The sequence below is a fragment of the Bufo gargarizans genome, chromosome 7 (genome assembly GCF_014858855.1).
Source record: "Bufo gargarizans isolate SCDJY-AF-19 chromosome 7, ASM1485885v1, whole genome shotgun sequence".
In the NCBI taxonomy this organism is placed as follows: domain Eukaryota; kingdom Metazoa; phylum Chordata; class Amphibia; order Anura; family Bufonidae; genus Bufo; species Bufo gargarizans.
The window spans coordinates 186798731-186825633 of NC_058086.1; the positions used below are offsets into that span (position 1 = coordinate 186798731).

General features: G+C 43.3%; 1 protein-coding gene across 4 annotated transcripts in view; it reads left to right on the forward strand.

The window, feature by feature from the left end:
* LOC122944046 (sarcolemma associated protein) overlaps positions 1-26903 on the forward strand; it is a 114904-nt gene that overhangs the window by 74939 nt on the left and 13062 nt on the right. For 3 of the 4 annotated variants that reach the window (XM_044302253.1, XM_044302254.1, XM_044302255.1), the window contains 6 exons: positions 3441-3491; positions 18129-18188; positions 20887-20967; positions 22192-22248; positions 23518-23643; positions 25569-25643. In XM_044302253.1, coding sequence (XP_044158188.1) covers positions 3441-3491; positions 18129-18188; positions 20887-20967; positions 22192-22248; positions 23518-23643; positions 25569-25643 — 450 coding nt within the window. Of the gene's footprint in view, positions 1-3440; positions 3492-18039; positions 18189-20886; positions 20968-22191; positions 22249-23517; positions 23644-25568; positions 25644-26903 lie in introns of those variants that run through there. The other variant, XM_044302256.1, reaches the window with a different exon arrangement.

Genomic DNA, 26903 nt, shown 5'->3' on the forward strand with positions numbered 1-26903 from the left:
AGCTAACAGCTTTTACTAGTGTCAACGCCTCCTAGAGGACATAGCTATACCCACGGTTCCTGTGTCCCCCAATGAAGAGCGAGAAAGAGATTTTACAGGTAAGTTATACAAAAATCTTGTTTTTTTTTGTCACCTAAAAGTGCAACACCTAGCGATCAAAAAGGCATATGCCCCCCAAAATAGTACCAAACTAAGTCACCTCATCCCGCAAAAAATGAGCCCCTACCTAAGACAATCGCCCAAAAAAGAAAAAATATTATGGTTTATAGAATATGGAGACACAAAAACATGATTTTATTATTTTTGTTTCAAAAATGCTGTTATTGAGTAAAACTTTAATAAATAAAAAAAAGTATACATATTGGGTATTGTCGCGTCCATAAGAACCTGCTGTATAAAAATATCACATGACTTAATACCTCAAGTGAACACCTTAAAAAATTTAGTGTCAAAAAAGCCATTTTTTGTCACCTTACATCACAAAAAGTGTAATACCAAGCGATCAAAAAGTCATACGCACACTAAGATGGTGTTGATCAAACCGTCATCTCATATCGAAAAAAATGAGCCCCTACATAAGTCACCCAAAAAATAAAAAATAAACTATATCTTTCAGAATATGGAGACACTAAAAAATATATATATTTTTTTAAATGCTTTATGTAAAACTGAAACAATCAAAAAAAGTTTTTATTTGGTATTGTTGCATCTGTAACAGCCTGCTCTGTAAAAATACCACATGATCTAACCTGTCAGATGAACATTGTAAATAACAAAAAAAATAACGGTGCCAAAACGGCTATTTTTACCTTCACTTTTTCAATCCCTGTCGGCTGCGGAGTGGGAGGGGCGTGGCTTAGCGGGAGCTGGGGGCGGTTTTTTTAAGTCTGTCTTTTGAGCGTAAATGGCCACCCTACCTGTCCCCTGAACTGTGACCTCCACAGCACTCTGCCCCCTTAACAGTGTCATCCATAGCGCCCTGCCCATTTTAAAGTTGAACTACATCAGTGAAGAAAAATGGCTGGGTTGTTATAGAAACCTGCAGTAAAACTGTGTGTATTTGGAGACTAAGGGCCTGCGAGCTTCTATTGGCTGATAAGGGACATGTGACCATGTGTATGGCAGTTGGGATATAAAGAGAAAGACCTGCAGGCTTGTATTGGCTAATGCAGGTCATTTTTGGGAATATCTCAGGAACGGAGACCTCCATAAGATTTCTTTCCAAGTAGCAAGGGATGTACAGTGGATATAAAAAGTCTACACACCCCTGTTAAAATGTCAGGTTTCTGTGATGTAAAAAAATGAGAACTTTTTCCACCTTTTAATGTGACCTATAAACTGTACAACTCAATTGAAAAACAAACTGAAATCTTTTAAGTAGAGGGAAGAAAAAATATACAAATAAAATAATATGGTTGCATAAGTGTGCACACACTTAAACTAATACTTTGTTGAAGCACCTTTTGATTTTATTACAGCACTCAGTCTTTTTGGGTATGAGTCTATCAGCATGGCACATTTGGACTTGGCAAGATTTGCCCACTCTTCTGTGTAAAAGCACTCCAAATCTGTCAGATTGCGAGGGCATCTCCTGGGCACAGCCCTCTTCAGATCACCCCACAGATTTTCAATCGGATTCAGGTCTGGGCTCTGGCTGGGCCATTCCAAAACTTAAATTTTTTTCTGGTGAAGCCATTCCTTTGTTTATTTGGATGTATGCTTTGGGTCGTTGTCATGCTGAAAGACGAAGTTCCTCTTCATGTTCAGCTTTCTAGCAGAAGCCTAAAGGTTTTGTGCCAATATTGACTGGTATTTGGAACTGCTCATAATTCCCTCTAGCTTAACTAAGGCCCCAGTTCCAGCTGAAAAAAAAAAGCCGCCCCTTGGCATGATGCTGCCACCACCATGCTTCACTGTGGGGATGGTGTTCTTTTGGTGATGTGCAGTGGTGTTTTTGCACCAAACATGTCTTTGGGAATTATGGCCAAAAAGTTGAACCTTGGTTTCAGTTCCTTTAATGTTGCTCCCAGACCAGTTTTCTTCTCGTCTTTTCATCAATTTTGGAGGGACGTCCAGTTCTTGGTAATGTCACTGTTGTGCCATATTTTCTCCACTTGATGATGACTGTCTTCACTGTGTTCCATGGTATATCTAATGCCTTGGAAACTCTTTTGTCCCCTTCTCCTGACTGATACCTTTTAAGGCCTCCTGCACATGAACGTTTTTTTACACGGTCCGCAAAAACGGGGTCCGTAGGTCCGTGATCCGTGCCCGTTTTTTCTTCCGTTGGTCTTCCGTGATTTTTGGAGGATCCACGGACATGAAAAATGAAAAAAAAATCTAAGTCAAGTTTGCCATTGAAATGATAGGAAAAAACGGACACGGATCACGGACACGGATGACAATCTTGTGTGCATCCGTGATTTTCACGGACCCATTGACTTGAATGGGCCCGTGAACCGTTGGCCGTGAAAAAAATAGGACAGGTCATATTTTTTTCACGGCCAGGAAACACGGCTCACGGATGCGGCTGCCAAACGGTGCAGTTTCCGATTTTTCCACGGACCCATTGAAAGTCAATGGGTCCGCAAAAAAAACGGAAAACGGCACAACGGCCACGGGTGCACACAACGGTCGTGTGCAGGAGGCCTTACAATGAGATCCCTCTGATGCTTTGGAAGTCTCTGTGGACCATGGCTTTTGCTGTGGGAATGCGACTAAGAAAATTTAAGGAAAGGCCAACTAGAGCAGCTGAACTTTATTTGGGGTTAATCAGAGGCACTTTAAATGATGGCAGGTGTATGCTGACTCCTATTTAACATGATTCAGAATGTGATTGCTTAATTCTGAACACAGCTACATCCCCAGTTATAAGAGGGTGTGCACACTTATGCAACCACATTATTTTAGTTTTATATTTTTTCTTCCCTCCACCTAAAAGATTTCAGTTTGTTTTTCAATTGAGTTGTACAGTTTATAGGTCACATCAAAGGTGGAAAAAGTTCTGAAATGATTTATCTTTCTATTTTTTTACATCAGACACCTGACATTTTAACAGGAGTGTGTAGACTTTTTGTATCCACTGTATATACCAAGTTTAGGTGAAATCGATGGTTGCGTTTTTAAATGATCGTGGAACATGCACACACATACATGTGTCCTAAATAAATAATGATGTATATATTTATATATAATGTATTATGAGATATTAGTATTATGAGATATAATGCATGTTTTCTTATACCCTTTCTATGCCCTTTAGCACTGCATTCAAGAGTCAACCAGTTTGCTGTTGAATGTAGTACCGCTGTATTCCAGCAGAGGGGGCTGTTGTGTACTGTTTGATTTGAATTTGATCTGCTTAATTAGAAATAAGCAGTCCTTAGCTAAACACTCAGTACTTTTTGGATTATAGCATTAACAATCTTTTGTGATCACAGGCATACAAGTCGACGACTTCAAACCTAAAATCAACGGCAGTGCAGATAAAGGTATGTGTTTCAGCCGTACATTCATGAACACATCATTCCCACCGTTGATGAATGTTGTATTCATAGCATCACCAGTCACGGTCACGTTCACCTGCTTGCCTCCACATGGCATGGTGTTGCATCTTAGAACGTGATTTACCTGTGTCTCTCATTGCCAGTGTGCCGTGGTGGTCATAAAGAAATGTAGAACTCTGTTGCGTCTTGTCATATGTGACCGATTTGTGCTTTTAGTATTAAATTAAACCGGTGTTATTCTGATGGCTGACAACAGGGAGCAGTAGTTGGCATTTGCCTGTGCTGCAGATATATGTTGGGTGAACATTAAGGCCAGGGTCACATGTGACCGATTTAACGGCTGATTTGCCGTACTTGCAAAGTGGATGAGAATTCCTAAATTCTCATCCACATGGTGCATAAAAAAAAACTCAGCGGAAAAGGTGCGGCAGTGCAGATTGAAATCTGCGGCATGTCCATTTATACTGCAAGTTTCCCTTGCTAATTTTACCCTTTGCAAGGGAGAGGGTGAAATCTGCAGATTTTCTGTGGCAAAAAATACATGCGGTTTTGCTGCGGAAAGGCAGCAAAATCTGCTGTGGATTTTTCCAATGGATTTTCAGTCCTATTTAAAACCAGACTAAGGACTCTTTCACACAGACGTCATGTTTTTGGCCCGGATAAGATGCGGGTGCGTCACGGGAAAATGCGCTATTTTTCTGCGCAAGTGCAAACCATTGTAATGCGTTTTGCACGCATGTGAGAAAAATCGGCATGTTTGGTACCCGAACTTCACAGAATTTTGGGTTTTGCCAAATGCACACGGCAGTGTTCCGTGGCCGTGAGCGGTCTGTGGTATGCCAGCCTGGATTCCTGCTGACAGCAGCTATGACGCCGTGCGCTTCATGCCGCCGCTGCACTACAGTAGTACACTGGTATGAACTATGGTAATTCACTTGTTTGCGCAGCCGGCATCTTTTCTTCGTTGAGGAACAGGACCTTTGATGACTTCACTACGCTCATCACATTGTCCATCACATGATCTTTTACCATGGTGATGGATCATGTGACATACCATGTGATGAGCGCAGTGATGTCACCACAGGTCCTTTTCCTGTGCACAGCAAAGATGAAGACAGAAGAGAAGCCGGGCTGCGCGAACAAGTGGATTAAGGTGAGTTAAATTATTATTATTTTTTTTTTAACCCCTCCAGCACTATTGTACTATGCATTCTGTATTCAGAATGCTATTATTTGCCCTTATAACCATGTTATAAGGGAAAATAATAATGATCGGGTCCCCATCCCGATCGTCTCCTAGCAAGTGCGTGAAAATCGCACTGCATCCACACTCGCTTGCGGATGTTTGCGATTTTTACGCAGCCCCATTCACTTCTATGGGATCTGCGTTACGTGAAAAACTCAAGAAGAGGAGCCTTGCGCGATTTTCACGCAACGCACAAGTGATGCGTGGAAATCACTGCTCATGTGCAGAGCCCCATAGAAATGAATGGGTCCAGATTCAGTGCGGGTGCAATGCGTTCACCTCACGCATTGCACCCACGCGGAAACTTCGCCCGTGTGAAAGGGGCCTAAGGGTGGGTTCACACTAGCGTTAGAGATTCCGTTATGGTTATAATGGAAAATAACATAATCCATAAGACGGAAGGACGGATCCGTTCTTCTGCCTATAGACTTGTATTATGACGGAATGCAAAACGGAAGCCTTTAAAAGGCATTCAATTTGCTTTCCGTCCTAATAGAAGTCTATGGGAATCAAAACGGATCCGTCTGGGTCCCGTTATAGAGCTGGAGTAAAGATTATATCCATTATGGCTTTTTGAACGGGCAATTGATGCCTCAGGTTTATGAGGGGTTAACGGGTTCTAGGAGAAATGCCAATGAACACATAGGGTATCTGCACTGCAGATCACATGGCATATGGGGTGTCATTCAATACATCCTCTATGGAAATTGTAAAGAAGAGAGGGGCACATGCAGACCATGGTGGGTATGTTTAGGCGCCAAGACGCTTGTTAGTAGAAGCAGATGGTTTAGGCCTTATATTGATTTTTGGCAATGGCTGCGCTGATCGTAATCCAAGCTCATGGTGTAAACCTGAGAGAAATATAATCCTGCCGCTCCCTTTCCCTCCTCCGCTCATCATGCATTTGCAAAAATGGTCATAACTTGCCCAGTAAATGCATATTCACCCGGCAGCCATATGCTTCTGTGACTTATGTCCAGCAAGCAATGAAAGTCTTGCGTTCTCATACGTAATTTAATCTGATTACGATACTCTATATGCTATAGGCTATTTTACATATTTGTTCGCTGATATGACATGGCTTTATGCCATTGTAGTTACATACCGGTTTACCATTTCATAGAGGATAAGCTTTGCAGTAAGATACTTGTGACCCAGCATGAGCGTCTCCTCCTCCCAGCTGCTGCTGTAGATCTATATGGGTTAGAGATTTATAAGCCAACTATTAGAGAACAGATTGCAGAGGATGACTGGGAAGAATAGTGATTTTGGATTATTAGTTGAATTGGCTTTATTGTATCCCGTAGGCGCAGTGTACGTGTTGTGTGTGAATTGTAATGCAGAGATTTCAGTAGCTCAGCTGATTTGGATCTCTGTCGCTTCTCTCTGCAGTTAGACTGTAGTAGAAGCTGAACGCTGAAAGACGGAGGCGTCTGCTCCCAAGAGAATATGTCACTAAGAGACAAGGAGATAACTGCACGCACGATCTAACCCACCGCATGCACATAACATGCCAGACACCCGGCCGGGGTGAAGCGCCGCAGTTGCAAATTTGTCAACATAAAAACACAAGTTTTTCCAGGTTTGGACATTTCATCAGATGCAGCTGACTTCTTGCTGAAGTTCTAAGCTGGTACAAAAATGACCCAAACCATTTGCTGATTCCCCACTTGCACAGCCTGGTTGACACCAGTGCCCATCAGAAGAAAGGTTAAAAAAAAAAAAAGTTATTGCATTGACTTGTTTCCTCCCACACTAAAATCTGCTAACTTCCCATTAGATTGACCCTAATGTGTGTTGACTGCCTTGGAGACGAGTGATGTGAATGGTTACTATCTCTGTACTATACTGGTGCCATAGGAGTTAATACATTTTGCAGACTTTGTTGGATCTGCAAACCTCAGATGCAGTTACATAAAAGGGTTGTGTCACTTCAGCAAATGACATTTATTATGTATAGAAAATTAATACGAGGCACTTACTAATGTATTGTGATTGTGCATATTGCCTCCTTTGCTGGCTGGATTCATTTTTTCCATCACATTATACACAACTTGTATCCAGGGTTTACGGCCACAGGCTGCAGCGCAGATACAAGGTGGCTGTGATGGGAGCTGCTGCGCATGATCCCACAGTCCCGGCCATCAGAGAGACCAGTGCCTTTTCCTAGTAGTGTGCTAGCATGACTATCGCTGCTGGATTTCAGGGTGGTTGTAACCCCTGAATACAAACTGTGTGTAATGCGATGGGAAAATGAATCCAGCCAGCAAAGGAAACAATATGGAGAATCACAATACTTTAGTAAGTGCCTGGTATTAACTTTGTGTACATGATAAATGACATTTGTTAGACAACACCTTTAACCCCTTCCGGACTTTCGTTTTTAACAGCAGAGACTGATGCTTATGTCTGCGATCGGTGATATTGCAGATCGCTGGCATTTAACCCCTTAGATTTGATTGGTCAAATGTGACCACGACATCTGAGAGCGCTAAAAGCTGGAAGCCACACGCTTCCCGACCTGAGACACCTTTCACTGACTTTAGAACGAAATTAACAATAAAAGAAAATAAACATCATGGACATCGCCACGTCTGAAAACACCCATACTATTAAAATATAAAAATATTTATCCCATATGGGCAACAGCATAACGGAAAAAAAAAATTCTTAATGGCTGATTAGCCTTTTTATTGTTGCTTCACATCCCTAAAAAAAAATCGGACTATAAAAAAAGTTATGGGCGTCAGAATATAAAGAAAATTATTTTTCCCAAAGTTTTTATTTTTTTCAATACTAAAACACACGAAAAACTATATAAATGTGGTATTGTTATTGTACTGACCTGGAGAATGACAGGGACAGGTCAGTTTTACTGCATAGGGAGCGCTGTAAAAGCAAAACCCATAAAACTGTGGCGCAATTATATTTTTTTGCATCGAATGAGTCTGTGCAGGGCCCCCCCCCCCCCCACTCCCTTAACGGGTTACCTCCCCTCTGTACCCTTACTGCAGACTGCTGGCAATTCACCCATAACCTCTAGTAGAAATAACACAGGAATGGTACAACGTAGAGCCATAAGAATAGATGCTCCAGAATTGTTATGACATGGGGAATGCATGAAGCTAATAAAACAGACCTGTCAGGAGCGGTGAGAGGTCTCTGGGAAGGCAGGGAGTAAAAAAATGAAAAACCGTGAAAACTTAAAATCGCATGGACCAGAAGGGATTAAATGGGTATTTCCATTTTAGACATGAAGAGCAAACACAACTATCACCAAAACAGGAGTGTCCTGGTGAGGTGACCATTTACTCCAGATGTGGCCACACATGAGCGCTGTAATGGAGTGGTGAGACAGCCGTGACAACGTTCACTCCTGTAGCAGTGAATATTGAGGGATGCGGACATGGCCTCCTCTCCATTCATTCATGCTGTGTGGCTGCAGCAGCCGGCTGGCACCTCACCAGGCAGCACGAAAGCTGGGAGAACCATGTATCGGTGATACATGTGAATGCCACCCCTGGGACCCGCACCTACAGTATCAGACATTCAAGGTTTATTCTACCATACTTGTCTAATATGGGAGTACCCATGGGCCCCAAGCAATGCCCTTTTTCCTACCAAATCATTTTGTAACATACACTGATACCAGTAATCCTATTATTACCGCCAAACTGCTACATCTATTATGAAAAAGTCCCATTGGCCATAGAAATAAATCTGTGCACCATAGAGAGTCATTTCTTCTTCTGCAGTCAGTTTCAGTTAGATTTCACACTGGGTCAGTAAAGGATTCCATAGATCTCACACATCAGGTTAGACCCTCTGTTCTGCTTGTTGCCCACTCCGAATATGTTTCTTCTGCTGCTTCCTGTCCTTGCTGCTCCGCGCCGCCAGATCTGGACTGTAATAATGTGTCGCTTGCTGTATCCTGCAGAATGTGCCTTTCTGGAAAGGTCAGGCCTCACTGGCACCAGCTCCGTCACCACACAGCTTAATATAGAAACAATAATGGGGCAGCTGCTGCCATGACTTGGCTCCAGTCACTGCGTTTCCTGCAGCCCTCTGAGTCATACATTGGGGACGGTGGTGGTCTTACATTACAGAAAGTGACATTTCCCATTGTTAATGCACTTGTTATTTGATACCTATTAACCTTTTAGTTCCTGGTTAGACTTTGCCATTTGACTAATGTTAGAAAGACGACAAGAATTGAACTGAACCCGTCGTTCCACTGATTATTTGGTAGCTAAACTCCTGGATTAGGCCCCGTGCAATTTATTTGCGGTCCCATTATTTTCAACAGGTTCGTGTTTTTCGGACTTTGTCTAGCTTTCTGTTGAACAGAAAAATTTAGACATACGGACGCGGATAGAACATGTCCTATTTGTGGACTGCAAAACGGATACGGTCATGTGCATGTGGCCTTATGGGGAGAATCTGAATGGGCAGATCTTGGGCGTAAATACCCTTTCCTTGTTTGGGAAACTTAAAGGGGTTGTTTCACTTCAGCAAGGGGCTTTTATCATGTAGAAAGAGCTAATACAAGCCACTTACTAATGTATTGTGATTGTCCATATTGCCTCCTTTGTTGGCTTGATTCATTTTTCCATTACATTATACGCTGCTCGTTTCCATGGCTACGACCACCCTACAATCCAACAGCAGTGGGCGTGCTTGCACAATATAGGAAATAGCGCAGGCCTCTCTGGTGGCCAGGACCATGGGAGTGCACATCGGCTGGTACTTTTTTCTATAGGATTGCAGGGTGGTTGTAACCATGGAAATAAGCAGTATCTAATGTGTTGCCAGCAAAGGAGGCAATATGGACAATCACAATACATTAGTAAGTGCCTTGTATTACTTTCTCTACATAATAAATGCTATTTGCTGAAGTGACACAACCCCTTTAAGGGGTGCCATTCTTATCCACTGGCGGTACCTGGTATTGCTCCAAAGCCTATAGGAGAAGCCCTGGACATACACTTATCCATAGGGGTCCATTAACCCTGCAGATGCCAAAATTTCCCGGAACAGGAATACGTCTGCGTGCTTTTTTTTTCTTCAAACTATACAATACTGTTACTATAACGTATACAAATAAGCAGTAATAAATGGAAGACCTATCCCGTTATATGCCTACACCGTCACAGATATACATCTAGAGGTTTTGCTGGCGTATATGTCAAACGGAAGGGTCCAATGTGATGAAAACTGAGTCTGAGGGCCCTTTTACGTGGGCCAAGGATTGGCTGAATTATAGGGGACTAATTTAAATCTGCTAGCAACTCAATGCTCGGCTTGTTTGTTGGGTGATCACATTGTTCATGCAGCACCAAGAATCCTCGTTTGTCGGCAGCACATTGCCCTGAGACTGTATGAGAGACACACAATCTCAGTAACGATCGTTTATCCCCACACAGCAGCGATCATTGCTGCATGTAGCTGCACCAGTGGGGAATGAACTCTCCTCATTCCCAGTCATTGTCCCCTCTGTCGGACTATGTGAAAAGGCCTCAATCAGTATGGAGTTGTTCTCCAGTGATCAGCCGATTGCCTCGGGTCTGCCTCCTAAAACCTGTTCGCTCCAGATGTTATTTTCAGACTTGACCAGCATCAGCGGAGATGTGTAGACGAAGATCTCCCAGCAATAGTGATATTGCATTCTGAGAGCTTGACTGAGTCAGTCCAATAAAACTAGATTGTTCATTCCTAGGCTTGCTTAGTGTGTCATATCCTACCTCTGTACAAAAACTAGATCATCGCTCTAAAAATGAGAGGAGCCCTGAAGGATGAGATGGCCTTAAGGACCAAGTACATGTGACCCCTTAAAGGCAATTCTAAAAGGAGTTCAGCGACTCAGGGTTTAATAAGACAGGTGAATGGGAATGATACCAAAAACATTGGAACTTTCTAAGAATGGGCAGCAGGGATGAGCGAATTGTCTTCGGATGAAAGCGGTACCTTGGAACCGAACCAGAGTTCGGGAAATGGTTTTTTAGAGTACAAATTAATTTATGAAGTTATTGCCTGAGGTCTCGCAAGACTTCACGAAGCAATAACTTTGGCTCATCAGGGCCAATACATTCTAATACTGTAAGGAGCTCCTGCTTTGTACAGTATTGGAACAAAGTTTTATGTGAATCGACTTCTGATGAAACATTCGCTCATCCCTAATGGGCAGCACAAAAGACTGAATGTGTAGTATATTAACCTGTACTAACCATTTTGGTAAGAAAATTTTGGCTAGGTCATCAGTATATTAACACCCAGAACCCCAACCAGCCAGCTATTTCAAGGCCTCTTAGCTCATCAGGCACAGTGCCATCCATTTGGTAGCGGCTGTGCTTGGTATCACGCTCGGCTCCATTTACTTCAATGGGGCTGAGCTGTGCCTTGGTCATGTGACCGATGAACGTGACGTCACATGATGATAGCTAACCTTCCGCACTCGAGCTGTGGCGAAACTGCGACTCCCAGCATGCTTTATTCATCTCTATGGCGTTCTGAGAACAGCCAAGTCAGAGTACATCTTGGGAGTCGTAGTTTAGCCATCACAGATTCTAGACTAAGCTGCGAGAAGGCCGTTGCTCTACTGCGTGCGCCGCTGCCTTCCAAAAGAGCTGGGTCCCAAGAGTCGGACCCCACCGATCAATAGATAAGTCTCTGAAAACCCTGATGCATTTCCCCAACCTCCAATCCTATTCTCTCTTTATGCCCCGTCTGCCCTTCAGTTTTAGCTACACTAAGGCTAGTTACAAGCACTTCATGTGCCACCATGCCCTGCATGTCCTGAAAATGAAGCCAGTGATCTTTCCACGGCCCCCTATAATTGCCGGTGGCCAAGACAATGGTCCGGGCACTTATGTACAATATCAATTTGTATGCTTCCAGAGGATGAGAGTTGGTCATGTGATGAGCATATGGGTTAATCACCTTTATTAAAAGCCTGTCCCACAAAGGACGTTTATCACTTAACTGCTAGGACCCCCACTGATTGCTGGAATGGGTGTCACAAGACCCCTGTGCTTTTCCATGGACTAGAAATGGGGTGGTACGGTACATGCTTGACCTCCAGGCTATACAAGCTCCTCTTTACTGCGGTCATGCAGTGAGGAGCAATGGGGGGGGGGGGGGCGTGCTCAGGACCCCTGTTCTAGTGATCATTGTGGGCCCAAATAATGAGACCGCTGGCGATCGGACATTGAACATTTATCCTCTAGATCAGTGGTCCCCAACCTTTTTTGCACCAAGGACCAGTTTCATGCAAGACAATTTTCCCAGGGACCGGGTTGGGGGGGGGGAGGGAAGGGAGCGGGAGTTATGGGGCAGGGCTTAGGAGGTAGGCGGGGCTGACTGATTCATGCGCATAACAAAACACAAGGTGCATATTAAAATATATAATGACCATATAAACTGACTAGGGTCTCTGCTGCACTGTACCGTATTTTTCGCCCTATAAGACGCACCTAGGTTTTAGAGTAGAACAATAAGAAAAAATATTTTTCATTACACCTCATGTCAGACCAGCAATCAGACCTCAGATCAACCCCCCAACCTTTAGAAATCTATCGGCCCTTATGTCAGCCCCCAGGAAAAAAATAAAAACACCTCACGATGTGTGCAGCCCTGCACAGCCGATAGCCGAGGACCAGGAAGCGGTGAGTACAGATCCTTCACTGCTTCCTGGTCCTCCTGTACTAATGAAGTACATAATGGAAGCGCTTCATTAGTACCGCATTAATGACTGTGATCGCCGCGGCCCGGCAAACAATCTTCCGGGGCCCGGTTCGGGGCCGCAACTCGGCGCTTGGGGACCGCTGCTCTAGATGGGTGGTAGATTTCAACTGGGAGGAAACCCTCTTCAGGGTCAGCTCTAATAACTGCGCTGTGCACCACGTGACCGGGGCAAATATCAAGCCAGCAATGAAGAACCCCATTGACGTTAAAAGGAGGTCTGAAAAATCATGTTATGATAGAGATTAAATTGGGAAATAGTTTTTTGTTGTAACAGAGGCAAAATCTTTAAAACCTAGTTGCTGTGGTAAGTTACTTTCTGTTACGAAAAAAGCTCCAGTTCGGAGAGATTCTCTTTACTTGATTATAAATGTACCCCTGGTGTGTGTGTGTGTGTGTTTGTGTGTGTGTGTGTTTGTGTGTGTGTGTGTTTGTGTGTGTGTGTGTGTGTGTATATATGTATGTAATTCACCCAATTTAAGAACTACATGAATAAGGGAGTGGTCAGATTGACCTCTTGGTAGGTAGGTAGCATCCACTACCAATGACAACATATCCTGGGACACTATAGCTAGGTCAATCCTAGAGAGAGTGTGGTGAGAGCTGGAGAAACAGGAGAATTGGCGTATGTCCGGATTTCTCACTCGCCAGATATCGTGTAAATCCAGCTCTCGTAGTACTGTGGCAAAGTTAATGTCTCTATCTGCACCCGATGCCCCCATCCTGTCCAACCTTGCAGACGGGCAAGTATTGAAATCGCCAATTGTTAGAATCGGACACAGAGGGAGCTTCTCAACATAGGCCATTATCTCTTTCCAAATTTCACCACTATAGGGGGAAGGAATATATACCGTGACCAGGATAAAGGAGAAGTGGTAACAGGTACAATACAGGCAGACATATCTACCCGTAGGATCTATACGAGACGAGTAACATGAGTGACTCTCCCTAGAATGCGTGGAGAGTGTCGAGTGATATGAGTGGCCCACCCACGATTTGTGTAGCAAGTGAGTAGTGTTGGGAACCAGATGCGTCTGACAGGCATATCACTGCTGGCTGATAATGCTGCAGCGCAAGAAACACCGCAGCAGGTTTTGCTGCCTCTCCCATTCCCCTAACATTCCATCCTACAATTCTTAGGCTACTTTTGTACTCTTGTTTGGTGCGGATCCGTCTTGGATCTGCACAGACTGATCCGCACCGATAATACAACCACATGCATCCGTTTATAACGGATCCGTTTGTATTATCTTTATTATTGCCAAAAAGGGTAAGTCTTGAACACCATTGAAAGTCCATAGGGGATGGATCTGTTTTGGTGTCCGCCTCCAGAGCGGAACGGAGGCAAACTGATGCATTCTGAGCTGATCCTTATCCAATCAGAATGCATTAGGGCAAAACTGATCCGTTTTGGACCGCTTGCGAGAGCCCTGAACGGATCTCACAAACTGAAAGCCAAAACGCCAGTGTGAAAGTAGCCTTAGTTTGTCAGCCATATTCTGCATGGTAATGAGACATGCCAGGATAAATATCTCAGGAACTCTGGTGCTCCATCACTCCATCCAAAAAACTGATTATCAGTGTACCCGTCTCACTGCTAAACCCACCCAGTCCCCAAACCCATATAAACAGTTTAAACGTAAAGATGTTTTCCAGAAAAGCGTTCTATAAAGAATGTAACAAAAAATATATATATATATATATATGGGGCAAAAAAACATTCCTGTAAGAAAACTATCAAAAACATTTTGAATAAACATTAAGCAAGGTTGCTTCTCTAACCTGCCTCGTAGGCAGTACAGTCTGCAGTGTGCAACATACAAACTAATGATGTACTATACACTCACCTAAAGAATTATTAGGAACACCATACTAATACGGTGTTGGACCCCCTTTTGCCTTCAGAACTGCCTTAATTCTACGTGGCATTGATTCAACAAGGTGCTGATAGCATTCTTTAGAAATGTTGGCCCATATTGATAGGATAGCATCTTGCAGTTGATGGAGATTTGAGGGATGCACATCCAGGGCACGAAGCTCCCCTTCCAGCACATCCCAAAGATGCTCTATTGGGTTGAGATCTGGTGACTGTGGGGGCCATTTTAGTACAGTGAACTCATTGTCATGTTCAAGAAACCAATTTGAAATGATTTGAGCTTTGTGACATGGTGCATTATCCTGCTGGAAGTAGCCATCAGAGGATGGGTACATATGGTGGTCATGAAGGGATGGACATGGTCAGAAACAATGCTCAGGTAGCCCGTGGCATTTAAACGATGGCCAATTGGCACTAAGGGGCCAAAAGTGTGCCCAGAAAACATCCCCCACACCATTACACCACCACCACCAGCCTGCACAGTGGTAACACGGCATGATGGATACATGTTCTCATTCTGTTTACGCCAAATTCGGACTCTACCATTTGAATGTCTCAACAGAAATGGAGACTCATCAGACCAGGCAACATTTTTCCAGTCTTCAACAGTCCAATTTTGGTGAGCTCGTGCAAATTGTAGCATCTTTTTCCTATTTGTAGTGGAGATAAGTGGTACCCGGTGGGGTCTTCTGCTGTTGTAGCCCACCTTTCTTTCCCATTCTGACATTCAGTTTGGAGTTCAGGAGATTGTCTTGACCAGGACCACAACCCTACATGCATTGAAGCAACTGGTTGACTAGATAATCACATTAATGAGAAATAGAACAGGTGTTCCTAATAATTCTTTAGGTGAGTGTATATAATATGTCCTCTCAACCGAGTGGCCTAAAACAGACGTATGCACTCTAGTAAAAGTATACTACCTATAGTAAGTATTATTACAGTTCTATCAGAGGTCTAATACTGATGAGAGAAACCACAGTAACCCACCAGCTGATTCTTCTGTTAGTAGCTTTGACAGTTATAGGAAGAGATCTGTAGCAGAAAGGACACACCCCGAGTGGTGATGAGGAGGAGAGTTGTAGCAGAAAGGACACGTCCTGACATGAGACACGCTGCTGATCTGCTAGTCTGAATAAAACATTGCAGAGCGACTGGATAGCCTGTATCCATATGGGGTACAGATGCACAGGGCATCGTGCTGCCTGGTTGGGATACGGTCACAGGCTGTATAACTATTTGCACAGTATCAGGTATGAGTTTGCTCATTCCTACAGCAGTGACGGCTCATGTCTATTTCCGTCCCTGCCAAGTCCTTTAGCCTCCATATGCATGTGCTATGATTCATCAAGATTAGTGCGCGCGGTGCCCAGCAAACGCCCATCGTGAGCTGTCACTTTGTGGCTCTATTAATAAAGCAGGTGTGAGGTTGGAAGTTACAAAAGGTCGCCCCCTTGGAAATGGCCTGTATATGAAAGCAAGGAACATATCAAGAAGGGTCGGGGGTATTGTATGTCGGGGAATCCCTAGAGAGAGCAGGTGATCTCCAGGCCTGCCCATGCTGCCGCACTAGTTGGCTTCCTTGTCCCATTTCAGTATTATACCGTAGGAGCATTGATTACTTTATCAGTAAGCGTCGGTTCACATCACGTTTTTGCCAACCGTTTAGAATATACGTGAGGGGGGGGAAAAAAGGATACAAAAGCGTAGCACAACACGTTTTTCTATCCTGGAACTCTATGGTGACGGATGCCACTGTATGTCATCCGTTAACATATGTTTTTCTGTGTACGTTAAACGGAGGGCGAAAACATGTGAATCCAGCCTAACCTATTTGTGTAGGGAGATACTGAAGAGATTAGGGCGAGCTCACTATGCGGCCAAGTTATTTCCATTATTTTGCATGCTGGACTTTTTTGTCCAGTCTTTTTCATGGGATCTGAAAAGAGACCCCAAATGTTGCCTTCAACGCAAATGTAAGTAAGCCCCCCACCCTTTTGCTGAATTGTCAATCGGTGCAGTGGGGGGGGGGGGGGGGGGAGCCAGAAGCTATAAGGACTTGTTGGCTTGTGCAGGAGCTGTTAGAAGTTAGCAGCATAAAACTGCTGACAGATTCCCTTTAAACTGCACCCAGTGGTGTCTGACAGCAGCTTTCTCCTCTCTGCCCATTGAGGACAAATGCACGCTTGGCTAAGCAGGCATGTTTCTGGGGGTTTCGAGAGAACTTGTCCCTGCTGCCATGCTTGGTGGGACCTTCCACACTTTGCTGCTGCATCTAAGGCTACTTTCACATTATTATTATTTTGCAGATCAGTCATGGATTTGCAAAAACGCTTCTGTTAGACTAATACAACCGCATGCATCCGTCATGAACGGATCCGGTTGTATTATGTCTTCTATAGCCATGACGGATCCGTCTTGAACACCATTGAAAAGTCAGTGGGAGACGGATCCTTTTTCTATGGTCTTGCTCCGCACCACTTCGCGGACAGAAAAGCGCTGCTTGTAGCGTTTTTCTGTCCTCGATGAGGATGCAACCAAACGGAACGGAATGCATTTTGGTGCTTTTTATTCAGTTTTGTCCCCATTGTCCTATAGAGGAACTGATAACGCTAATGTGAAAGTAGCCTTACGTGTGGCTGCTGGCACCAGCCTCTACCCAATTCCTACTGGACTCCTTCCATCTCCTTTTCTCTCGGTTTAGAGATGCCAAGTAGTGTAGGCAGCAATGTGGCTGTTCCAACCAATGTCGCCATGTCCCAAGCATTGAGCATTGCACCACCATTAATATATGGCGGTATGCATAACATTTCTGCGCTATAATTTGTATTAGTGCTGCCCAGTCTGCGACTCTTCCCTAGATCCTTATGGTTCCTCCTCATATGGCTCGGGGACTGACAGTACCAACGACTTTGGGGTTGTTATAGCTTTATGGATAGTATCGCTAATGTTTTATCTTCATCTAAGGAAAGGAGACAACTCAGTAGTCAGCACTACAATGTCACTGGGTACATTTTTCCACCACAAATCTGCTGCAAAGTCCTTATATGTTACTTACGGAGCTTGCTGCAGATTCGTGGCTGATTTCACCCCTTTACGTGGAAGGGGTGCGATCCACTGTGAAATTCTGCAGCACTTCCTCAACGTTACGAGCATGCTGAGGGTTTGAATCTGCAGCATGCTTATTTTTCTGTGACATGCAGATGGCGTTTTAAAGCCCATATCCACATGTATTCGGTGAGGATGCGCGGAGTGGAATCCGCCGTATCTGAGCTTATTCTTACTGATTGGTTAGATTTTATCCTCATTTCAGCGGCGTTCATTTTTTGACCATTAATGGAGCTGATTTTCATCCAAAAGCAACTGCAAAGCCAACTTTTTTTTTGTCAGTACAAAGTTGGAAGAAGCTGGAAATCTGACTGGAAGACGATCTGACTTGGAGAGATTAAGTTCGTTCAGTTTGATCTTTGCCAAGCACAGTCTACATCGCCGCCAGTCATTTCATCATATATATTGGCCAGTCTCCATATTGTGAACATTTGGGTATACATTTATCCATATTATCAATCGCCGTTGTTTAACCTTTGCCACGTAAAGTGAGATTGAAGAATATTTGATCACTTGGGCAGCAGTGCGGCCGGGCTTCTCCCCAGCCCATGTGAATGGGTGGGCTCTACCTCTGCTTTAAATAAGGGCAAGGAATGTGCTTCCCCGTTCTGTGGATTGCTTCCCTCCTCTCACCAGCGTCTCTTCTGTTTGACAGACAAACTCATAGAAGTGAAGCATCTGACTAAAGCCGATCAGGAATCTCTGCATCTGAAAGGTACAGTATCCGTGGGGTGGTATGGAAAGTGCATTCATTGTGACATATGGAATGACTGGGCTGCTTCCGGATCACTACCGAAGAGAGATTTGTATTTGCGGAAGAATACAGTTTCATGGTTATGGATATTACGTACTATTCCTGGATATGATAAGCTTGCATCATATATGCCCGCTTATACACTTTGCTTCTTGTACATAGTCTATTAGTTCTATATGCTGCCTTGTGCCAGGACTTGGCTCTCCAGCAGCTGTAAGGGCATGCGGGCAATTGTAGTTTTATTACAGCTGGACCCTCAGTGACGTGCCATGGCTGAGAGTTGCTGGGAGTTGTAGTTTGACCACTTTACTGCTACTGGTTGTAGATCTATAACTTTAATATTGGATTAGCATTCTTCTATTGCTGTGACAGTAATGTGCCAGTGGGCACCGGGTCACTGTAGGGCGGTATAAACCTGTAGTCTTTATACAGTGTCTAGTATTGTACTTCTCTTACATATAATACAGTTATGTAGATTACGTAATTAGTGTGACGCATGATCAGTACAAGGATAGTGAGGGTAAGCAATTATCACATTGTTACATGTGTGGGGTGGGGGGGGCACAGCAGCTGCTTATTCATATTCAATCACTTTCCATTTTGAACATGTCCCATATGATGGGTGGACTGCCGGTGTGGTTTGACATGACGCCTTCTACTTAGTTAGATTTTACCAGCACTCAAAGGGTAAACTTGTGTCGCAGCAGTCTGAGTGTTGGCAGCGATGGAAGTGTTGGTGTCGCCCCGCGCTGTATCTCACCCCCTCCTTCTACATCTCATTCCTAAGTGTTTAGGGCACCAGTAGTTTTGTCCATAAATGGTCCCGCAGGATGGGACTGATAAGTGTCATTGTGTTTAGGTTGTTGCTGGTTAGTACTGGACCCCGATTTCTTTTTTTGCCTAATTGACAGCTTGGTCTTTCATTTGCTGAACTAAGCTGCGTATTCACACCCATGTCTTTTGCTTCCATTGGAGGTATATGTATACTGACTCCACGGACATATCCCCTTATAGGCATACATCTGCCCTTGACTCCCATTGTAACATGTGTGACAGATTTTGCTGCGGATTCACCGCAGGTTTCACCCTCTACATTGCAAAAGGTGAAAGCGCAGCATAGATTGGCCTGCTGCAGATTTAAAAAACAGCTGGGGGTGTTTTCCACATCACATGGATGCAATTTCCTAAAATCTCATCCACTTTGCTGAGACCGAAAAACAGATTTCCTTCACACGAATCCATGGCAGCAGATCCGCAGCATATCCATCCCAGTGTGGATGCACCTTTAAACGGGTGTCCGTGTTCAGAGCTGAACTCAAACATAACCCCTTCTTCCCTCGTTCAGCATGAATGAGTGGCGCACCAGAGCATTTCTTGCTCCGATGCTCCCCCTTGCCCTGTGCTGCGTATTGCAGGCCATGGGCTTTTTCTTTACCTCCGGTGACGTACTAGGCTTTTCATGGGTATGCTAGGCAGACACTTCCACCTAGCAGTGAGCCCGGTGAAGTCACCGGCACCAATGGGTGGTCTTTAGTGCTGCCCTAGACTGTAAAACAGGCTAGGGCAGCGCTATAGACAGCCCATTAGTGCTGGTGATTAGTGATGAGCGAACTTCTGTTTTAAGTTCGGTGTCTAAAGTTCGGCTTCCGGTTAGCGGAGAATCCCGATATGGATTCCGAATACCGTTGTGGTCCGTGGTAGCGGAATCAATAATGGCCGATTATTGATTCCGCTACCACGGACCACGACGGAATTCTGAATCGATATCGGGATTCTCCGCTAACCGGAAGCCGAACTTTAGACGCCGAACTTAAAACAGAAGTTCGCTCATCACTACTGGTGATGTCACAGGGATCAGTGCTAGGCGGAAGTCTCTGCCTAGCAGTGTGACAGTGTAAACAAAACAGCCCTTGCCCAGCGCAGGTCAACACAACAGCATGCCAATATTTTGTAATCCACTTAAAAAAAAATTACACTGACGCACCTTCTATTATCTTTACGTGACACAAGGACTTGCAGTTAATGTGACTGACACGTGGCACGTTTCTCCAGAAAAGATAGCTGCTTGGCGAAGTGTCCTGATGTAGCCGGAGTCAAACCTTTCATGATAGACAGCGGCAATGTACATTCTGCATTTTGCGGACCGCACATTGCCGGCACTAATAGAATATGCTTGTTCTTGTCCGCAATTGCGGACAAGAATAGGACATGTTCTATTTTTTTGCAGAACAGAAGTGCGGACCCGGAAGTGCGGGTCCACAATTCCGTGTCCGGACAGCACATCGTGCTGCTCCATAGAAATGAATGGGTCCAAAATACGGAACAAAATTGTGGACGTGTGAATAGACCCTAAATCACCTTTGCGTTAGAAGTCACATTCCTAGAAATACATTTATATTTCAATGGGGCTTCTGTGGAATGCAGTGTGTGTATATATGTATATATGTATGTATATGTGTGTGTATATATATATATATATATATATATATATATATATATATATATACACACACACACACATACCAAACTGGTGGTCATTGTAGGCTGGTAGCTGATGGATAAAGATAATTCTATTCCTCGTTGCTGTCATTAACATTATACAGTTCTGATAATAACCTCCGGCTAATTCTTCCAATATCTTTCTTTACCTTTCTTTAAGGGAGTCCTGCCGAAGTGAAGGATTCAGACTTGTCAGACACACTCAGCCCCAGCAAGGAGAAAAGCAGCGACGACACTACAGGTAATGGCTCACATGGCGGATATAGTGCTGTGTTTCTTCACTTTTCAGTTGCATACTTACAGGGTTCAGTCCCTTTAACAAAAAGCTGCCCTATGAACAACATTGGGGGAATAAGTGCTTTTATTTAAATCTGGACCATTTCCATTCATCCAGCCGTGGGGTTAATAAGAATGTCCTCGATACTTGTCTAGTAAATACTATCATATGGTTATAGAATAAACGTATCTGCATACAGGAGGCCATGTCCTGCATGAGACAGGCCCTTGTGCAGCTGTCAGTTTTATGTATGTACCCAACCTTTTATTCAGCCGGACGCCTAAAAAGCACCATGCACATGTTCGTAATTAAAGGGGTTCTCCGGGAATTAAAAAGAATGATAATACTTAAATATTACTTTATTATAAATATATTCTTTAATACCTTTCATGAGTTAAAATGGCTCATTTTGTCTGGGGAGCAATCATTAGGAGAAATAAAATTTCCGCTGACCTATTAGTCCACACAGAACCTGTCCTTATCACACAGGGAGACAAGTTACTTCATAACACTGAGCTAAAGAGCTGCCTCATCCTCCTCTCTGCTCTGCTCGTCAGGGATTATGACCCTGAATACAGCTGATAAGATATTTAGCTGAATCTCTATGGGAATGGAGTCCATGAGGAGACATGAAGTACAGAGCGGAGGGTGTGGGTAATGGGCAGCAGCACTTGTATGCAGTCTCTATTACCACAGTCTGTTCGTCCTCTCTGTACTTGGTCTCCTCATGAACTCCATTGCTGCAGAGATTCACCTAAAGATCTTATCTGTATTAATTGTTCCCCGGACAAAACGTGCTATTATAACTAATGAAAGGTATTTAGGAATATATTTATAATAAAGTAATATTTTCATTTAAGTATTTTCATTTTCCTAATTCCCGGAGAACCCTTTTAAGATCTGACACCCACAGCCTGACCTGGGCCTGTGATGTATTCATGCCAAGGCAAGCAGCATTGCATGTTATTTCATACTCTGGTATTCTACCCTAGAATGATCTCATCTATGAGAGAATATAGTGTCTCGTAAAGGCACCATATGGCGCCGCAAAGTGTGCCTTCATGACCCCGACACAGATGTAGCGTCTCCATGTGCCGCCATACATGGTCTATTCACATTAAAGTAAGAAATAAAAAAAATGTGCTGTTTGAAAAACAGTTTCATGTAAGATTTTTCTTTTAAACTTAGACGGCCAAATGGATGAGCAAGAGCTGAATGAACCACTTAATAAAGTTATATTAAAAGGTGAGCTGCTGGTATTGACCACCCACGTTATTGAGAGTATTTAAAAAAAAAAAAAAAAAAGAAGAAATATAACTTTTAGAAATGTTTTCCCGTCTGGAAAATCTGTGTTCATATACAATGTTAGGTAATGGTGGGGGTCCTCTGTTCAGGGTCCTGTCCCAGATTACACATACTTTCCATTGATCTGTATGGGCATGGTGTAATGCTGTACTTCGCCTCTGGAGGCAGCAGGGAACAGTTCATGTTCGAGTAATATGGCCCATTTTGATCTGTCAAGTGACTCGTCAAACAAATTGGAAAGCAGAAAAAGTCATTTTCCGGACATATAAAGGGCATCTGTCAGCAGATTTGTACCTATGACACTGGCTGACCTGTTACATGAGCACTTGGCAGCTGAAGGCATCTGTGTTGGTCCCATGTTCGTATGTGCCCGCACTGCTGAGAAAAATGATGTTTTAATATATGCAAATGAGCCTCTAGAAGCAATGGGGGCGTTACTGTTACACCTACAGGTCCTGCTCTCTCTGCGACTGCTGCAATCTCTCCACTTGGACAGGGCCAGGCATTGAAAACATCTCTGCTGGCCCTGTAACTCAAAGTGCAGAGACCATTGCAGTTGCAGAGAGAGCAGAGCCTCTAGGTGTAACGGCAACTCCTCCGTTGCTCCTAGATGTTCTTTTGCATATAATAAAACATCATTTTTCTCAGCAATGCGGCACATATGAACATGGGACCAACACCGATGCCTTCAGCTGCCAAGTGCACATGTAACAGGTCAGCCAGTGTCATAGGTACAAATCTGCTGACAGATGGGCTTTAACTACTTGGCTTGCAGTTATCTGTTAGATATCTACACTATTCTGTCTAAGCAATGGATAAATGTAATTATAACCAGAGCCTAAACTTTTAGTTGTAATTCCCAGCCGTTTTCAAGCTCTCTGCTTGCCATTGATGAATGAAACCCTTAATTTGCATTCAACAGCTGCAACACAGCCTTGAAAATGTACTGCCGTGTGGCATCGTCCATCGTGGTGCATTGGTAGTAGTGCGCTGTCCATTAAGAATTAAGGCACATTTACACACACCGAGGGAGCATTTATCGGGAAGGGACCATTCCTTCCCAATACATGCCTGCTCGTCAGTGGAGGTAAAGAACTGCATTTACATGCAGCGATCACGTCCACTGTATGGTGACAAGCGATGGCTGTTGTCTTCCGCAATCTAGTTTAGTGAATTAATAATCTAATACCCTGTGATGTGTTTCTTTAGATGAGCTGCATAATGTACAGTCTGGCTCTAATGACGCAAAGCAGGACCTCCAGCAGCTGCGCAAAGAGTTGTCAGAGGCCCAGGATCTTGCAAAATCCAGCAGACAGAAATGCCTGGAACTTCAAGGTAATAACATTTATGTTGTGGCGGCCAATGGGTGTATGCACTGAGCTAGAGACTACAGGTGTAAGCATGCCTGCAAACCAATGGCTCCACCACTCAGACACTGTCTGTTCTTAGAGGATTAGAAGATCCTAAATAGGACTCCTATTTAAGTATGATGGACATTTCCATATTTCTGTTGCTTTTTTCGTGGTTCCATTAGGCTTTATCACAATACCGGTTAACTCCTTAAAGCATACCTCCAGTTTTAAAAAAGCTTTTCATAAATATAGTTCAGGTAAATATAAGAAACTTTGTAATATATTTGGTTAAGGAAAAATGCCTCTACCTGCTTTTATCAGACTGCATTGCTCTTTCCTGCTTTGAACATTGATGTCTATGGAGAGAGGATGGGACTGCTGGATGGGAGACACACAAACTACATTTTCTGGGCACTGTTACGTTTAGCACTTTTGACTTTGCTGTATCTAGTAGTATAATGTGCCACCGCTGTTCAGAGTGGGTTAATAAATCACTTAGTAGCTGGCAGCCACCTCCTCATCCCTTCATCTCTGTCCATAGTCTTTTGTGAGTGAGGCTGGAAACGGGAGCTAGTAGAGGGAAATGAGGAGGAAAGCAGCCTGAGAAGCCCAGGAGGAAGCTATCCTTTAATGAGATATATTAAACAGTTTCTTATATTCACCTGCACTACTTATTTATGAAAACTTGTTTATAACTGGAGGTACACTTTAAGGGATTTTCCTAGAAATTATTTCTTCTCCACAGTGATTTCTGATTTTCCATTCAAAGTTTATAGGGCTGATGATTAGATCCCTGTAACAGTCATTGTGCACCTCCTTATCAAAATATAGGCTGCATTTTGTTTTGATGTTATATTACAGACAGATGATTCAGATAGCAGACAGCTCACTACTAAAATGCCTCAACAGCTGGGGCGCCGAGTGCAGTGTGTCGCAATGTAAAGGGAGGGGGTGAAACACCGTAAAACTTTTTATTTTTTATTTTTTACACCATCACTGTATAAATATACCCATTTGTCAGCCACACATAACAAACTAATAGAAAAGACCAAGAAGGATAAAGAACCTAATTGTAAAACACTACTTGCATCCCGTCTGGCAGTGGAATAAGGCTACTTTCACATGTGCGGCACTGCGATCCGGCAGCCTGTTCCAGCAGAGAATGCCGGGAATCGACCAGACACAAACCGCCTCAGTGCCGCATCTGGAGAATTCTGTCTGTATACGCGCTGCAGATGTGAAAGTAGCCTAACTAATGCCTAATAATGTAAAGAACGGTCTTAATGTTTTCAGGCTACCACCAGGCAATCCTTTTATACCGAGACAAGGTTTATTGTGTTTCACTCCAAAATATCTAAACCGATGATCTCTAGGTAACGTAGACGATCGTACAATTCAGTCCATATCAAGTCATAATGAATTTGAAATTGAACTTTAGACTATAGTAGATAATATAGAATTAGTAGATTATATATACTAAGACTTGCTATAAAGCCACATCCAGAGCACTGTAATACACTATAAAGTAATGATAGTAATTGCCCAAAAATCAGAGAAAGAAATAAGAAAAAATGCAATTGTTTGTACTTGCCAATGTATGTCCTGAAACAAGAAAAGCAAATGCAAACAAGCACATTATCTTTTTTTTTATGTTTTTAGTTTTATATTATATTTTATCTTGTACAGTTTTGGTGTATTATTTTCTATATTAAATATGCAGTTAAACAATTATCTTGATTGCCTCTAGAGCCAGCGAATACTCTTATAATATTACAGATTATTTCACCTGCTGTCCTTGATGAAATCACGTAGTTTAGTATTCTGTAGTCTACATGAGGCCTAGATGGCTTTTTATTTATTTTATTAGTGTGCCTTTAGAGAGTATTTAATTGGGCATTATATTTTCAGCACTTCTCGAAGAGGAGCGGAAATCCAGTAGAAAACAGGCCGAAGACTCCACTAAGCAGATTCAGCACCTCCAAGGTACTCCTCACTCAGTCTTTCAGGTTCAATGTAAGACTTAAATGGCTGTTCCCATCTCCGAACGTGATGGCGAATCTCTGATCAGTGCGAGTCTGACCCATGTACACATCTTAGAGCACTGATGGTGAGCCTTTTAGAGACTGAGTGCCCAAACTTTAACATAAAACCCACTTATTTATCGCGAAGTGCCAACATGGCAATTTAACCTGAATACTCAGTGCAGTATATTATACCTTCCATGTATTTTATCTTGTAGCTATAATATCCTGCCTACATTCAGTGCTCTGCCTGTGCCATTCATAGTGCGCCCTGCGCTGATGAATGGCAGGGGAAGTCTAAGGCATATTGGTACACCATAGACCTTTTCCAGGGTGCGGATGCCCACAGAGAGGGCTCTGAGTGCCGCCTCTGGCACCCGTGCTATAGGTTCACCATCACCATCCTAGGGAATACCTTTTTTTATTACAGACCCGCAAAATATATTGTTCTACAAGATGTATTTGAGTAAATTATTTGTTTATTAAAGGTTTTTGCAAGGTACATTTAATGAATACTTATTACAATGCAAAATGTCATAACAATAAAACAAGAGTAAGGATAGTATACAGAGTATTAATTTTAATGCTAAGTATTACAATTCAGGTTCAGTACATTGTATAACCTAAATGGTTGAACATAGTGTTATCAACATAATAATTGAGCGTAGTCTATAGAAGTTGTTCAATGATATAGGACCGAAGTCTTTATTAACAGTTCAATGAATACAAGATGTATTTTTATTTGAAAGCAGTTTTATGTACCGTATATACTCGAGTATAAGCCGACCCGAGTATAAGCCGAGGCCCCTAATTTTACCCCCAAAAAATGGGAAAAATTATTGACTCGAGTATAAGACTAGGGTGGGAAATGCAGCATATGTGGGGGATCTGTGGAGGACGCTGTTATGTGGGGGATCTGTGGAGGACAGTGTTATGGGGGATCTGTGAAGGACACTTATGGGGACCTGTGGATGGCACTGTTATGGGGTGGATCTGTGGAGGACAGTGTTATGGGGGATCTATGGAGGACACTTATGGGGACCTGTGGATGGCACTGTTATGGGGTGGATCTGTGGAGGACAGTGTTATGGGGGATCTGTGAAGGACACTTATGGGGACCTGTGGATGGCACTGTTATGGGGTGGATCTGTGGAGGACAGTGTTATGGGGGATCTGTGAAGGACACTTATGGGGACCTGTGGATGGCACTGTTATGGGGTGG